The sequence below is a fragment of the Notamacropus eugenii genome, chromosome 6 (genome assembly GCF_028372415.1).
Source record: "Notamacropus eugenii isolate mMacEug1 chromosome 6, mMacEug1.pri_v2, whole genome shotgun sequence".
Classification (NCBI taxonomy): domain Eukaryota; kingdom Metazoa; phylum Chordata; class Mammalia; order Diprotodontia; family Macropodidae; genus Notamacropus; species Notamacropus eugenii.
Genome location: NC_092877.1, coordinates 34982403 through 34998188, shown reverse-complemented (window position 1 = coordinate 34998188; position 15786 = coordinate 34982403). Strand labels below are relative to the sequence as shown.

Below are 15786 nucleotides of genomic sequence, written 5' to 3'. Positions count from 1 at the left end.
CTGGAATGCCGAGTGTGGTGGGCTCACTTGGCATCCTCAAGAACTATTTGTTGTTCCTGGCACTACTGAGCAGCTTGGAGACAACACTGTTCATTAAGGCTGCTAATGGCTGCTGGCTCTGGCTCCAAACCTCAGCCTTCATTCCGGTCGGTGATGCATTCTTGCCTCATTTGGCCCTACAAAGAGTAGGCCTGAGCCTATGGCTGCCTGCTGGTACCAGGGGAGGTCCTTCCTTTGGGAGATTTTGGCCTCTGTTTCATCCTGTTGGCTCAAAAGGAGCTCACAGCCCACTAATACCACCAGGTCCTTTTCATGTAACATGCCAGCTAACTAACCCATACTTTGTGCAGTGGATTTTTGGATCCAAATGTGAGACTTCATATTTATTCGTTGCCACCTGGATGGATAGGATTTCATCATGGTGCACCCCCTCCAACTGTACAGCCTGCAAGTACATTCATGCCTTCTCATTCTGCGGAGCTATTGTCTGGAATCATTTCTATATCCTCTACAGCAAATCCACCCATGGTGTTAGGTACTTTTCTCTTGACTTTGTGTGGATAACAAGCTGGAGTACAAGCCCAAGCACCATCTGCTAATTAACTCTTGCTCCATAACAAGCCCACTCCCATTTCCACTTATTGGCTCTTCTGGGGATATCTTTTGGGCCACTTCTGTGCAAGTCTTTATTGAGAATATGTTGCAGCTTACTCATTCCCACCATGCATTTCTCCAGTGCCTCTTGGGCAACCCACAATTTGAATTCCTCAGAGATTGTGGTGTTCTGTGATTTGCAGGCAGGAAGCATCCTCAGGAGAATACTGCTGTTTAACAAAAACTGGTCTTTATTTCAGGGAGGAGCTTGGGGTAGCTGAGAGCACTGCCCAGTTTCCCAAATGCAATCTAGCCCACTCTGTTACTCCCAGTTATTTGCCTAACTAATGTTAATGTGTCTATATGCTGTTAGACAAATTTTATATGCCCAACTAATTTTCCATCTGAAGGGACTGTTCAAGATATAAATACATAATGCAGTATATACATGAACATATACATGCACACATACATATATGCATACATGCCCATACACACTGTATTTTCCATACACATATATGTATATAGCCACATACACATGTGTCTACATACACTGTTCCCCAGGTCTCATCTCTGCCTGCTGGCTACCTTCAAGCTCCATCTAAAATCCCAACTTCTATACAAAGCCTCTTTTCCAGCCTCTTTTAATTGTCTCCTATTTATTCTGCATATAGCTTGCTTGCGTAGACTTGTTTTCTTACTGTCTCCCCCATTAGACTGTGAGATCCTTGAGGACAGGGACTTGTCCTTTGGTTTGTTTTGTACCCAGTACTTAGTACAGTGCCTGATACATAGTAGGCATTTAATAAATGCTTGTTGACTGACATTAACATTCATATATACAATCATATGTATATATGAATATGCATATATATATATATATATATATTGGTATACAGCTATAGCCAATGTACATATATACCCAGTACATTTATATGTACACGCATGTATGACTATCAGCTTTATGGTCCTGTCCATCTAGCTGCATATTGTAGGCTGGACAATAGGCATTTGTCATCCACTTGGTTTTTCCTATGTGGATAGTTAGCTCAAGCTCTTTTTTGGTGATTATGGATTTGAGGAGTCTCTGCAGTGTTTCAGAGCTTAATCCATTCAGCCCAGTGTCACCCCAAAAAGGAGCCTCACCACCAATAGGTAATCTTTTGTCCATTTGGACTTTCCATTGGATAGTCTTTATAGACATGGCAAGAATTTTGTCAATATCGTTCTTTTAGCCTTTATTGGCATCAGCAGCTCACTTATGTAGCTCAGGTTTGAGTGGCCTTAACTGAACCATTTTTTTGTTTGATTAAGTATTGATTCTGTCCTATGTTCTAAACAAGTGCATGGCCTAACCACTGATTGATCAACGATTCTCTAGGCATTTTCTGCATGTTAAAATATAAACAATTGTGTATATTTTAAAAATGTTATCTGATGCTTGCATAGCTAGTATTTCCTGGTTCCCTTCTTTTTTTTTTTTTAATTTTTTTTTATTTTTTTAATGTTTAACAATCACTGCCATACAATTGCGATTTTATCCCTCCCCACCCACCCCCCACTACCTCCCTCCCTCCCCACGACTGCATACAATTCTGTATAGATTCTACATATACTTTCCTATTGAGTATATTTTCACTATAGTCATGCTATGTAGTCAGACTAAGATAAATGAAAGAATCCGTATAACAAATCAGAACATGATACACAAACAGATACACATACACAAACATGATCTGCTACATTATGTGAGTGACTTCCATATTTCTCTCTCTGAGTGTGGAAGGCATTTTGCCTTGAGGTCCACCATTGGGATTTTTTTTTTTTCAGAAGTTCTTGTGTTATTACAAAAATCTAAGTCTACCAGAAAAAACTCTCACACACTGTGGTTGTTGCTGTGCATAAAGTTCTCCTGGTTCTGCTCCTTTCACTCAGCATCAGGTCATATAAGTCCTTCCAGGCCTCTCTGAAGTCTTCTTGTTCATCATTTCTTATGGCACAATAGTACTCCATTACATTCATATACCATAATTTATTCAGCCATTCCCCAATTGATGGACATCCCCTTGACTTCCAGTTTTTGGCAACTACATAGAGTGCTGCTATAAATATTTTTGTACATGTGGGACCCTTTCTCCTGGTTCCCTTCTTGAAGAAGAAATACATGCTTTAGAGACCTGAGGCTTCTCTGTTGTTAACTGATCTGAGAATTCATTGAGAGGCCCCTGGGAATTTGGTCCTGTGCTCCTGAGTACACAGGTAGCATCCTTCAGGCAGAAGATGAGGGCAACATGAGTTAGTGGGAAAAAATACATTATTTCAAGGCTCATAAATATAGTTTCAAGGCTGACAGAGGACAGATGTGGAAGAGATGTAAGGCATCATCTTTCTGAATGTCTTCTCGTAGCTCATTTGCACAATAGCAAGGTGGCACTTTCATACCTAAGAAGGGATTCTCTTCACTTCTGATGTCATCTGGTCAGTGGAAAAAAGTGCTGAGATTATAATAGCTTGAATTTGTCTTACAACATCACTGTGAGGTTTTAGATGTGCTCATTAGGAGCCCCATACTACCCCTGGGGAAATGGGATCTCAGAGAAGTTAAGTGACTTGTCCATGGTGTGTGACTAGTTAGTGACTGGGGCAGAATTTCAGTCCAGGTCTCTGGTTACCACATCCTGGATTCTAACCATTATACCACATCACTTCTCACACTGGTAAAAGTTGCTCAAGTGGCTGAAAACCAGAAGCTCATTCCCCTTCCCACCCTCCAAACCACAAGGAAACAGTTCTTAAGACTGAAGGAGGATTGTGGGTAGGGGAAAATGATAGGGATCTCCCTGGGGCTGGGTGTGTCCACTGTGTTTCACGTTGCCCTATCTGTGTCTATATGTCTACGTGCATGCCCTCTCTCTTTGCCAGTCTCCCTTAGAAGGTTTTCCCCTGCATTGCTGGTCTTTACTCTGGTGTTACGATGGTCATTTTCCAATTTAATACCTAGACCTATCCTAAAAGCATCTCTCCAGCTCCCACCTTGGGGCCCAGAGGTGCCACCTTCTCCCTTCCTGAGGGACCTACCCAAAAGATCCTGCCATTCCTTTTTCCATCATGCCTTCGCTCTCTGCTCCCTCCCCATAGATCACTGTGGAGGATTACGAGCAGGCTGCCAAGAGTCTGGCCAAGGCCCTGATGATTCGGGAGAAGTATTCGAGGCTTGCCTACCACCGCTTCCCAAGAACCACTGCCCAGTACCTGTGCCCTCAGAGGGCTGAGAAGTGGGGCCCTGGGGATGAGGTATTTCCAGGTATGACTGGCTATGTTGGGAGGGAGGGAAGGATCCTGCTATTCCCAGAGCTGCTTCTAGAAGATAAATTCAGCATTTATTAAACACTTTTTGCATGTGCTGGGAATTGCAGGAGATACAAAGATGAATAACACTTGGTATCTGCCCTGGCAGATGAACTGGCACAGTGCATAGAGTGCTGGGCCTGGAGTCAGGGAGACTCATCTTCCTGAGTTCAAATCTGGCCTCAAACACTTCTAGCTGTGTGACCCTGAGCAAGTCATTTCACCCTTTTTGCCTCAGTTTTCTCATCTGTAAAATGAGCTGGAGAAGAAAATGGCAAACCACTCCAGTATCTCTGCCAAGAAATCCCCAGATGGGGTCACAGAGTCAGACACTAATAAAAGGAACTGAACAACCACAAGACCTGCTGTTAGGGATCTTAGAATCTAGTAGAGGGTATTATAAGATGACATGTATACAGATAGCCATAATACATGCCAGTAGACAGCACAACGGTGGTGTCAGTGCTGGGCTTAGAGTCAGGAACACCTGAGTTCAAATCCTGCATTAGAAACTAATTAGCTGGGCAAATTATGTAACTTCTGACTGCCTCAGTTTCCTTATCTGTAAAATGAGAATGATAATAACAACATAGGATTGTTGTCAGGATCAAATAAAATGACATATAAGTACTTTGCAAAACTAAATCTAGCTATAATAATATATAATGTTATATATAATATATAATGTTAATATGTATATATAATGTTAATACTATATGATAATTGTTATCATACCAGAATACAAGTGCAAAGGAGAAATACAGCCCAAATGCTGGGAGATATCAGAGGAAGCAGAGACCTTTGCAGTGAGGGGAACAGGGCAGGCTTCATGGAAATGATGACATTTGAGTCTGAGTGTGGGGGAAGGGAAGAAGCATTTACATAGCACCTACTATATGCCTCGTCTTTAATCACCGAGTAGGTGGTGACCAAGGTCTCCCAAAGCATCCAGGACCATTCACCAATTGTCCTGACCTACATCTTTCCACTGGACTCTGGAGGAGATAGTGAGGACTCTACATAGCCCTGCCTCACTTAAATCCAATTCACTTGCAAGTCAGTCTTTACAACAGCCTTGAGAGGTCAGTGATGTTCTTATACCCGTTTAAAGTTGAGGAAGCAGAGGCAAACAGAGGTTAAGTGACTTGCCCAGGGTTGCACATTTAGTAAGTGTCTGAGGTAAAATTGGAATTTAGGTCTTCCTGACTTCAGGCCCATCACTCCACCTCCCTGAAGGGGCAGCATTGGCAAACGCCCAGAGGTAGGAAAGAGCAGGATGAGTGAGAGGAATGGTGGGTAGTCTAGCTAGGTGAGAGCACAGGCTGTTAGAAGGGAAGCTAAGAAGTTCTGATCACTCATCAGCTAACTTTGTGAGCCCCTTTGACCAGGTGGAGCCAATTTCCTTGAATAATATTTCCCAGTGAGACTCTTAGATCTGGAATGGACCTTGGGGTCCAACCTTCTTCATTTTATTGATGCAGAAACTGAGAGCTCAAGAGGTGAAGAGATTTGCAAGGAAGTGGTTGGTTAGAGCTCAGGTCCCATGCATGACTCCGGAGTCTCTGCCCTTCCCACTGTACCAAGTTACCTGTTGTAGCTTCCGAATTTCTATTTATTGAGCAAGTATTGACTGAGTGCCCAGGATGTGGTCAGCCCTGTTCTGGGTTCAGTGTTGGGATATGGAGCCTTATAAAACCTAGTCTCTGCCCTTGGGGAGCTCACTGCTTGGGAGCCACAACATCTACTTAGGAAACATTTAAATCAAAATAAAAGACCGTCGATAATTAAGCGTCCAAATGAGCACAGAAATGAACCCATTGGCTCCTCTCTCTGACTCTCAGGGGCCAGAAAAGACAGATTGGTGTGAGCTGGGTGGACAGCGAAGGCTCTTTGGGGGAGGTATTGAGCTGCCTCTTGGATGATCCCAGTATGCCAATTAGAGACTTGAGACTAAAGAACTTCAGTGGAAAATCAAGGGCAGGGGCAAGCCTTTCCTGAAACATCTCTCTTAAAAGCTCTTTGATGGGCTGGTTGAACTCATGCCCAGTGGAATGGTGTGGTAGGCAGGCTCAATGCCAGCTTCTCCCCAGGAGGATTCAGGAAGCTGTTTGGTTCTGCCCAGCTGCATGCTGTTGGCATGGGCCTGTGCATGATGTCCTGAGGCTCAGGCTCTCACCTGTCCAGAGGCCGTTTACCTTGGGTGGTAGTTCATGCAAACTAGTGAATGGAGGGGCAGGAGACCTAGGTTTTAGTCCTGAAAGTTGGTGACTGCCTGAGAATCATAGAGATAGACTGGAATGGACTTTAGGGACCATCCAGTCCAAGGTGAGGGAACCCGCAGCCTCAAGGCCACATGTGGCCCTCTAGGTCCTCAAGTGCAGCCCTTTGACTGAATCCAAGCTTACAGAACAAATCCCCTTAATAAAAAGATTTGTTCTATGAAGTTTGGATTCAGTCAAAGGGCTGCACTTGAAGACCTAAGTCACAGGTTCCACACTCCTCTGATCTAGTCTAACCCCTTCATTTTACAGATGAGAAAACTGAGTCTCAGAGAGGCTTGGGGGTCAGTAAGAAGGTCATAGGTCTAACTTATTATTACAGAAAGGGAGTAAGAAAGATAGTATTTGAACCCTTCTTCAGATTGCAAATCCATCTTTCAAGCCCCCTCAGGCTTTTGTTTTTCTGTAAGGAATGACCCAGCTGGTCCTGTTCAGGAATGTCGAAAAGATTCAATAATATACCAGGAGCTGGTAGGAAGGAAGATGCTCAGCCAGGGTATGCTTATGGAATGTGCTCCTGCTGACCAGGAAATGCCAGAATGTACTTGAGAGGAGGTGCTGGGACTCAGGGAGGCCTAGGCCACAGGGGTGGGGAACCCATCCTAGGATGAAGCATGAAGTGAATTGGTCTTTGGCTTGGTATCAAGAGGCCTTTTCTTCTGAGAATCTAAGCATCATTCACAGGCCACCAGAGTCAAAAAGTCAGCCCAGAGCAAGGATTCTTCACAGGTGGTCCATGGACCCTGAGGGTTCTGGGGATGGATTTCAGGGATTCTGGAACTTGGATGGGGTGGAGGGAAAAAGCCCCAAACAACCCTATGCCTGTATTTTCACTAACTTTTAGTTTCCTTGGTAATTCTAAATATTTCATTTTATACGTTTAAAAGCATCATTCTGAAAAGGGATCCATAGGCTTCACTAGCCTGCCACAAAAAATGGTTTGGACTCTGTCCTAGAAGCAGCCCAGTGGCATAGTAGATAGAGCGCCAGGCTCAGAGTCAGGAAGACCTGAGTTCAAGTTCGGCCTCAGACATTTTTGCCTCAGTTTCCTCCTCTGTAAAAGGGCAATGATACTAGTACCTACCTCCCAGGGTTGTTGTGACAATTCAAAGGAAGTAATCCTTTGTGCTTAGCACAGTGCCTGATTAGATAAATGCAAGCTACTAATACTGTTGTTAATATGGAGTCCTCTAGCTGACCTCTCTTGCTTATTCTGCAATCTGGTAGCTCGTGGCCATTCTTCTGAGATTTCTAGAGTCTCAGTCTTGGAAGGGCCCTCTGAGGTCACTTACTTTCACCCCCTACACTCAGAATAGAGGGTCCCCTCTCCAGCATCCTTGAAAAATGGTCATGCATTCTTTGCTTAACCATTTCTGGTGATGGGGAACTCACTACCTGCAGGCAGCCTGTTCCATTCTTGGGCAGTGGAAGGCATTCTGGATTCTGCCTTCAGACCTCTGCTTCTCCACTTGCTGCCTGTGTGATGATGGTCAAGTCACCTTATCTGTTAAAAAAGGGGGCTGGGCTACATGACCCCAGGTCTCTCCAGCTTTAGATTTATGATCCTATGTTCTAATTTGGGGGAATTTCTTATAGATTGAGGTGAGATTTGCTCTCTGGTAATTCTTCCCCCCTCCTCGCATTTGCCTTGGTTCTTTTATTTTGCAGAAAGAATTCAGAGATAGTCAGCACAGCTTTAGTTCTGGTTTCTGGTGTCTTTTGGTCAGTGAGAGTCCATGGCAGGCTAGCAGTGATGTGGCCCCTGCCTTCCCATTTGAAGGGAACATTGCTGGCCCACAACCAGTAGAAATTAGTTCTAAGTTTCTTTCCTAATCTCAAGTGATGTGATCTCTTGTACACAGTTGGTGCTTAATAAATGTATGTTAAAATACAGTAAATTGGGAAAGGTAGGCCCATTGTTTACTTACAAATGAGGAAACTGAGGCTGCGAGAATTGAAGAAACTGCCTCCATGCCCCTGTGTTTGTGTCTTTACACAGGTGTGCCTCCCTTCATCATGCTTGGAAAGTTCTGCCTCCTTTCCCCACCTCAGGGAATTCTGTCTGACCTCAGCTAATGTGGCCTCTCTTAGTGTCTTTAGTTGTTCATCCCTATCCCCACACAGTTCCTTGCTATTTGTTTTGCATATACCTTATATTTACTTATCTGTGTTCCCTGTTATTTCTCCAATGGAACATAACAAGGACTATTATGGTTTGGGCTTTATATCCCCAGTATCTACCCTGGAATGTAGTAGATGTTTAATAAATGCTTGTTGAATGAATGAATAAATGAATGAAACTAGTTAGTAAGTGAGAGGGGTAAGACTCAAACCCAGGTCGCATGACTCTACCTGTACTGTGGTTTGTGCATTGCTTTCCCGCCCTCTCCATGGACACCATGAATGTTACTTTAAGGACAGTCGCTTAGTCTCTAGGCTTGGAAGATTAAATCGAGATGGTCATGGGAATCTAATAGAGAGGAATCTAATCTTCAGGAGCATTGTACCTGCTGGCTCAATGCCTATGTACTTTTTTTATGCCTTTCCATAACTGTCAGTTACATTTTACAGATTTCCACCCACCCCCAGAGCCACAAGAAAATCCCTATTGTCTGGACAACACTCCTCCGAACCTGGGCTATGTGCTCAGGATGCAGGGTGGTATCCTCTTCGTGTATGATAATGAGCAGATGCTGAAGTGCAATGAGCCCAGAAGCCTACCCTACCCTGACCTGGAGACCTACACAGTGGACCTCAGTCACATCCTGGCCCTCATCACAGATGGTCCAACGTACGTTGTCGTTGGTTTTCTTATGATTCTTGTGAGGCAGCATGGCATTGTGGGTAAGCCAGGAGGACCTGGGATCAAGTCTTGTACTGACTATGAGATTCTGGGCAAGTCATTTAACCTCTAGTTAGTTTAGTTAGTTAATTTAGTTCTCCAGACAAACCTTTAAGATTCTAAGCTGCAATCGTAAAAAGGAGAAAATGACCCACATGTACAAAAATATTCATAGTAGCTCTTTTTGTGGTGGCAAAGAATTGGAAATTGAGGGGATGCCCATCAATTAGAGAATGAGCGAACAAGTTTTGGTTTATGAATGTAATGGAATTCTGCTGCTCTGGAAGAAATGCTGAGTAGGCAGATTTCAGAAAAACATGGAAAGATCTTCATGAACCGATGATGAGTGAAATGAGCAGAACCAGGAGGGCATTGTACACAGCACCAGCAATATTGTGCAATGATTAACTAGGATCAGCTTAGCTCTTCTCAGCAATACAATGGTCCAAGACAATTAATTCCAAGGGACTTGTGATGGAAAATGCTGCTTACATCCAGAGGAAGAACTGTGAAGTCTGAACATAGATGGAAGCGCACTATTTTTACTTTTTGTTGTTGTTTTTTCTTTTTTGTGGTTTTTCCCTTTTGTTCTGATTCTTTTTTCACAACGCTAATGTGGAAATATATTGAACATGATTGTATATGTATAACCTATATCAGATTGCTTGCTGTCTTAGGGAGAAGGGAGAGAGGCAGAAAAATCTGAGACTTAAAATTTTACAAAAATAAATATTGAAAACTATCTTTACATGTAATTGGAAAAAAATACTATCAAGGGAAAAAAGATTCTAAGTTGCAGAGAAGGTCCAGAGACACATTAGTAGAGGGATAATTCCCTCTACTAATGAAATCACAAATCGAGTTCTTATCCCTATCATTGTTCTCATCTTATTGATTGAGCTGAGAAAGAAACAGGTCACTATCCCACTTTTATTCTTTTTTGTTTAACATTTGGCAGGTTATTGCCTAGGTGGGTAAAATAATTGCCTTTAATTGAATAAAATGTTGAGGTGTTATATTCATCTTCTGTAGGCTCACTGAAAGTATTTTGGGCACGTTAGTAGCCGAAAGGGCGATGACGATGATGGGGAATCTTATCCTGTCCCTACCCTTTTAATTCCTTTTACTAGATCTCTAAATTTTGAGAGCTGTTCGTGCCACATTGTAAATCAGTCTCCCTGTACTTGTGGAGGTTATGATTACTCAGTACGGTGATCTCCATTAAAAATGCTACTCTTAAATTTTTGCAGATCAGTCAGTATTACATCCAGACAACTGCAGGCAACAGATATGGCTTGTGATGATTCTCAGATTCCAGTAGAGTTCATAAATTGTGTTCTCAGGGATATTTCCAAGATTGTGTTTGTAGTGTGGGGAGCTGTCATCTATTAATTTACAAAGGATGGCGAGCTTCTGCTAGATAATTCTGGCTACTTGACCATATCTTCCTAGGTATTCAGTAGATGCTCAATTTTTGGAAGCTGTAGTGATGTACAGCCCAGTTTCTACTCTTTCCTTACAAAGTCTACTTGAGTGATTAAGTCCAGGCTCCTTAATGATGAAATGTCTGTAATTTCTGGTCATCGTGATCTGGTCTTTTATCATTTTCTAAGACCTTCCATTTCTGTCAACCCATCATCATGTCCAAGCCATTACTATGATATTATAATAGCCAACTTTTACATAGTGTTTACTACATGCCAGACACTGCGTCCAATGCTATATAATTATCTTATTGGATCCTCACAACCACCCTAGGAGGTGGGTGCTACCATTATGCCCATTTTATAGATGAGGAAACAAGAAAACAGGGATTAAGTGACTTGTCCAGGGTTCCTTAGCTAGTAAGTGTCTGGGGCTGAATTTGAATGTGCGTGTTCCTGACTCCAGGTCTGCCTCTGTATCCATATGTCACCTACTTCCTCATCAGCAGGTTGTTAGTTGATTTTATGTGGATGTCACCCATGGAATTAGTAAATGGTTCTGCTCTTGGATCCCAGTCCTCTTATGGGTCCCATGTGGAGGTAAACCAAGTCCAGTAGTGTGTACCCACTCTCAGTCTTTCCTGTTGTGTTGTGAAGGAGGAGAAAGTTTTTAGCTTGTTTCTTGTGCCATAAAAGAAGGAGAAGGAAACAAATACTTATCGAGCACCTATTATGTGCTAAGCACTTAATAATTATCTCACTTGGACATCGCAACAACCCTGTGAGCTGGGCACTAATTTCCCCTTTTTACAGGTGAAGAAACTGAGGTAGACAGAGATTAAGTGACTTGCCCAAGGTTACACAGCTAGGAAGTATCTGAGCCTGAATTTGTACTCAGGCCTTCCTGATTCCAGGCCTGGCTGTCATCTGTTGCATCACCCAGATGCCTCCCTTTCAATGAGGTACAACTAATCTTTGTATAATTGCCTTGGGATGATGGGCCCTGTGTTTCATTAAAATGATTTTTGCAACTGATATTCCTCCTTATCTGTACAATGAGGGGATTCCAAGATCTAAGGTATCTTCCGATTCTGAATATATGATCCTAGCATCATCATCATCATCATCAATTAGTATTAATATTATTCTACAGGAAAACATACTGTCACCGGAGACTTAACTTTTTAGAATCCAAATTCAGCCTACATGAGATGTTGAATGAAATGTCTGAATTCAAAGAGCTGAAGAGTAACCCTCATCGAGACTTCTATAACGTGAGAAAGGTGAGTCCTGGGCTGAGGGTTGATGGAGGGGCTCACTCCTGGCTTCCCCAAGGCTTGTGTCTCATTGGGGCTTGGATCCACAGCTTGTCTCATCCTTCCTCATTGGCAGTATCAGGTCCGTAAGGAATCTGGGGTTCTCAAAGTATGAGGCCAGCCACTGATGATGTTGGGTGTAGAACATTCTTATGGGAAAAGAGGAAGGAGAGAGCCTTCCTGTGAAGCAGGAAATCAGGCACCCACTAATTAGGGTGACACTCAGAGCCTATTAATGCTATGACATGCCTTCGCTACTTGTCTTTCTCATGTTCTCCTCAATGGCCTATTAATTACTTGTCAGAAATGATGCCACACTATTTTAACGGGAAGAATAGTATATTTTAAATTTTAGCCTCTCCCCCCCCCCCCAAACTACATTAAAGTTTGCAATGTTTGTTCATGCTTGGTATAACTGGACTTGGGCATCATCCAGCTCAATGCTCACTTTTCAGGATGAGACTAGAGAGGTCACGTCACTTGCCCAAAGCCATTTGGGTATTAGGGAACCAAACTAGGATTTAAAATCTGGTCTGATCAACCCAAATCCAGTGCTCTTTCCCCTTGGGGAACATCAGACGCCATCCTTCTAGATGGAGCTGTCAAAAAGATAGCTGGAGACATAAGTCTTCAACTGGGGAGATCAGTTATGACTGGATTTTCACTTTAGGAGCCATCAGTCTGGAAGTGCTAGCTGAAGACAGGGGAGGGTTGAAGGAGGCAGAGAGTATTAGGTAAGAGAAAAGAAGAAGACACACAGAAAAGAGGTAGGAGGAGAACCAGGAGAGTGTGATATCCTGGGAGGCAAAGGAGAATAGAATATTGAGGGGTGGGTATGTGTTGGGGGGGAGGGACAGAGAAGGGGTGATCAGTGGTGTGATGTACAACACAAAGGTCAATGACCATGAGGACTACAAAGGGCTCTGGATCTGGTGACAGGGTGCCATTGGTGGCCTTGAAGGCAATAGTTATATGAGTGTGATGGGGCTAGGCTCCCGTGTTTTCTGAGCCAAGGAGCAGCTTCTATTGTGTAGGATCCTTGGTAACAGTTCCCTTTCTGGGTCCCGCCAGCCCCCAAAAGAACAATCCCTGGCTCAGTTGAGAGCACTGGGATGGGTGATATCAATGAGAAGTGACATTTTTACAATAGATTAAAACTTGCAAAAACCTTGTTTAAAGCTTCTGTTTACTTGAGCCTTCTGCCAGCTCTGTGGCAAGTAACACAAGCACTGTTATCTCCCTTTTAAAGATGAGGAGATTGAAGATCAGAATTTACATGACTAGCAAGTGGTATATGGGATGAGGAGTCACTACCCCATTAATGGAAGGCAGTATGGGGTAGTGGTGTGTGTGTGTGTGTGTGTGTGTGTGTGTGTGTGTAGGCACATATGTATATGTGTGTTTTGGGAGTGAGTAGTATGTGTCAGGCTAGTGTCTACAACCTTTTTCACTGGGTGTCTCACATTTCTAACTGTCAGGACAATTTTGGATGATGAAAATGGGCATGTGTTAGGCTAAAGACTGATGGAGATAGTGGGAGATGGAAATTGACTAGATAACTGAGAAAGATGAGAGTGGAAAAGAGAGAAGAAACCTGTTCTCTGTCAGGTAATCACTGTGGAGAATACAAGGAATGATGAGAATCAGGCTTTGCCCATATTTGGGATTATAGTCCTGTAAGGAGAGAGAAGGCAAATACATATATATATGTATGTATGTATGTATGTATATTAAATGCATTTCAAGGTAGAATGTGAATCTCCAGTAAGAAAAGTGCCAAGTGCTATGGGAGTCCAGAGAAAGGAGAGATCACTTTCTGCTAAGAGCTTGGGGAAGGCTTCATGAAGGAGGTGGTATTGGAACTGGGCCTTGAAGGATGGGTAGGAATTGGACAGCTGGGGCTCAGCCAGGTTCTTGCAAAGCATAGGTTTTCTTCTCAGGAGATGACTAAGTCCAGCTTAGTTGAAACATAGGAAATGTCAAATGTAGTAATAGGACATGATAGAAAAGGAAACTGGGAAGAAATCATGGTGGGCCTTGAATGTCGGGACAAAGAGGTTGGACTTTATTCAGTAGAGAATAGGGAATCATCAATAGTTTTTAAGCAAGAGGATGACATGATTAGAACTGTGTTTCAAGAAGCTATTTGGCAAATTTGGCAAATCCCTTTCCCCTTCCAGGTCTCAGTTTCTCCATCTATAATGAGGCGGCTGAGCTAGATGACCATAGATGGAAGGGACCTTGTGGCTGACCAGTCCAACTCTCTCATTTTACAGAAAAGGAAACCGAGGTCCTAGGAAGTTAAGTGACTAGCCCATGATATGTAGTATGGGGAGTATGTACCCATTAAAAGAAGGTAGTTGAGGATAACCCTCCCACCTTCCATCATTGGGTCACTTGGGTACCAACAGAAGCCAGATTGAGCTCAGGTCCTCTGACATTAGAGGTAATGTTCTGTTTTTTAGAATATTCTGCTGCCTCTCCAAGTGTCTTCTAATCCTAAAATTTCATGGCTCTACAACTCTAAGAAAGCACATAGCCTAATTCCATGCCTGCCGTGGAATTAGGAAGGCCTGAGTTTATATCACAGCCTCTCATAATACTGGCTACATGACCTTGGTAAAGTCACTTCCTAGTGCACTAGGCTGGGCATTAAGAAACGTGATCTCTCAGACTACAAGTTACAGACAAATTGCCAATCTGCACCAGTGGAAAAAGTTTCCATACCTGGAACTCCCTACACTCCTAAAATCATAGATCTGGATCAAGGTGAGCAAAAGACTACGACTAATCTGGCAGAATAATATAGGATGAATTGGGCAGGAAAGGCACTGGAGGCAGGGAGACCATCTGGGACGTATACTAGATTTGGCAAGGAATCATGAGTGTCTACTCTAAACCATAGCGGCAGGAGAAATGGATAGGAAGGGATGGCGACTTGTCAAGACCTAAGAGATGTCTTGGGGGAACATAAATGCTATCTTCAGTTAGTTGAAGGACTGCCATGTGGAGGAGGGATCAGTCTTGTTCTCTTTGGCCCTAAAGGGCAGAAGCAGGAAGAGGGGTAGATGCTACAAAAAGGCATCAGATTTGAGCCTTATATCAAAAAAAACACCCTAACAATTAGAACTTCCCCAAAATATAACTACATAACTACAATACTGTCATAACGGGTTGCCTGGAGAAGTGGTCAGTCCCCTCTCCTTGGAGGCTGGACTGGGTGGTTGTTTACAGTGAATGCCTCTTTCATAGATGGTGACCTGTGGTCATGGGATCATAGAGTGAGAGCCAGGGAGGGACCTTGCATTGAGTTTAGAGTCAAGGAATCAACTCTTATCAAACTAGGGTTAAAATCTAAGGGCTCCCACTATCTATATGATCTTGGGCAAGTCAGTTAACTCTTTGGGACTTAAGTTTCCTCCTTTGTAAAATGCAGAGATTGGACTAGATGGCCTGTAAGGACCCTTTCAGGATTTATAGCTATGATCCTGTGTGCCCTGTGCCAATTTGGCTTTCCACATAGACGTGTGCTGATTTGATAGCTAAGGAACAGAATGCTGATGAAGTTCACAGCAGTCGATTCATAAATGGTCTCTACTGTATTGCTTATTTTTTGTGAGGGATTGTGATTTCACTTAGAGGGGGAACTCCCAGTGAGGAAACATCCCCCAGAAAGGAAGAGGTGTGTTGTCTTAGAGTTGCCTAGAGGCTCTGAGAGGTAGGTCACAGAGTCAGAAGTGGGATTTGAACATGGGTCTTCCTGACTCTCTTATTCTCCACTGTTTCAGTTTACTCCTTTAATAAAAGCCCCAGATTATTTAGGGCACAGCTTTATGCCCACGTTATTAAAGAGTGAAGAACACGGTCCCTGGGACTGGGGACGCAAAAAGTATGAAACAAAAAGATCAAAAGCCAGGTCTAGTTATCAATGGCCATCGATAGCCTGGAGTCAAGGCTTGGCTAATTTATTCAGCCAGGGTTTT

At 43.2% G+C, this 15786-nt stretch overlaps 1 protein-coding gene across 2 annotated transcripts in view; it reads left to right on the top strand.

The window, feature by feature from the left end:
• The window catches only part of AMPD3 (adenosine monophosphate deaminase 3), a 77391-nt gene that overhangs the window by 44060 nt on the left and 17545 nt on the right, over positions 1-15786 (top strand). For both annotated transcript variants that reach the window (XM_072619452.1, XM_072619451.1), the window contains exons 4-6: positions 3733-3898; positions 8793-9012; positions 11641-11770. In XM_072619452.1, the coding sequence (XP_072475553.1) occupies positions 3733-3898; positions 8793-9012; positions 11641-11770 (516 nt within the window). The remainder of the gene's footprint in view (positions 1-3732; positions 3899-8792; positions 9013-11640; positions 11771-15786) is intronic.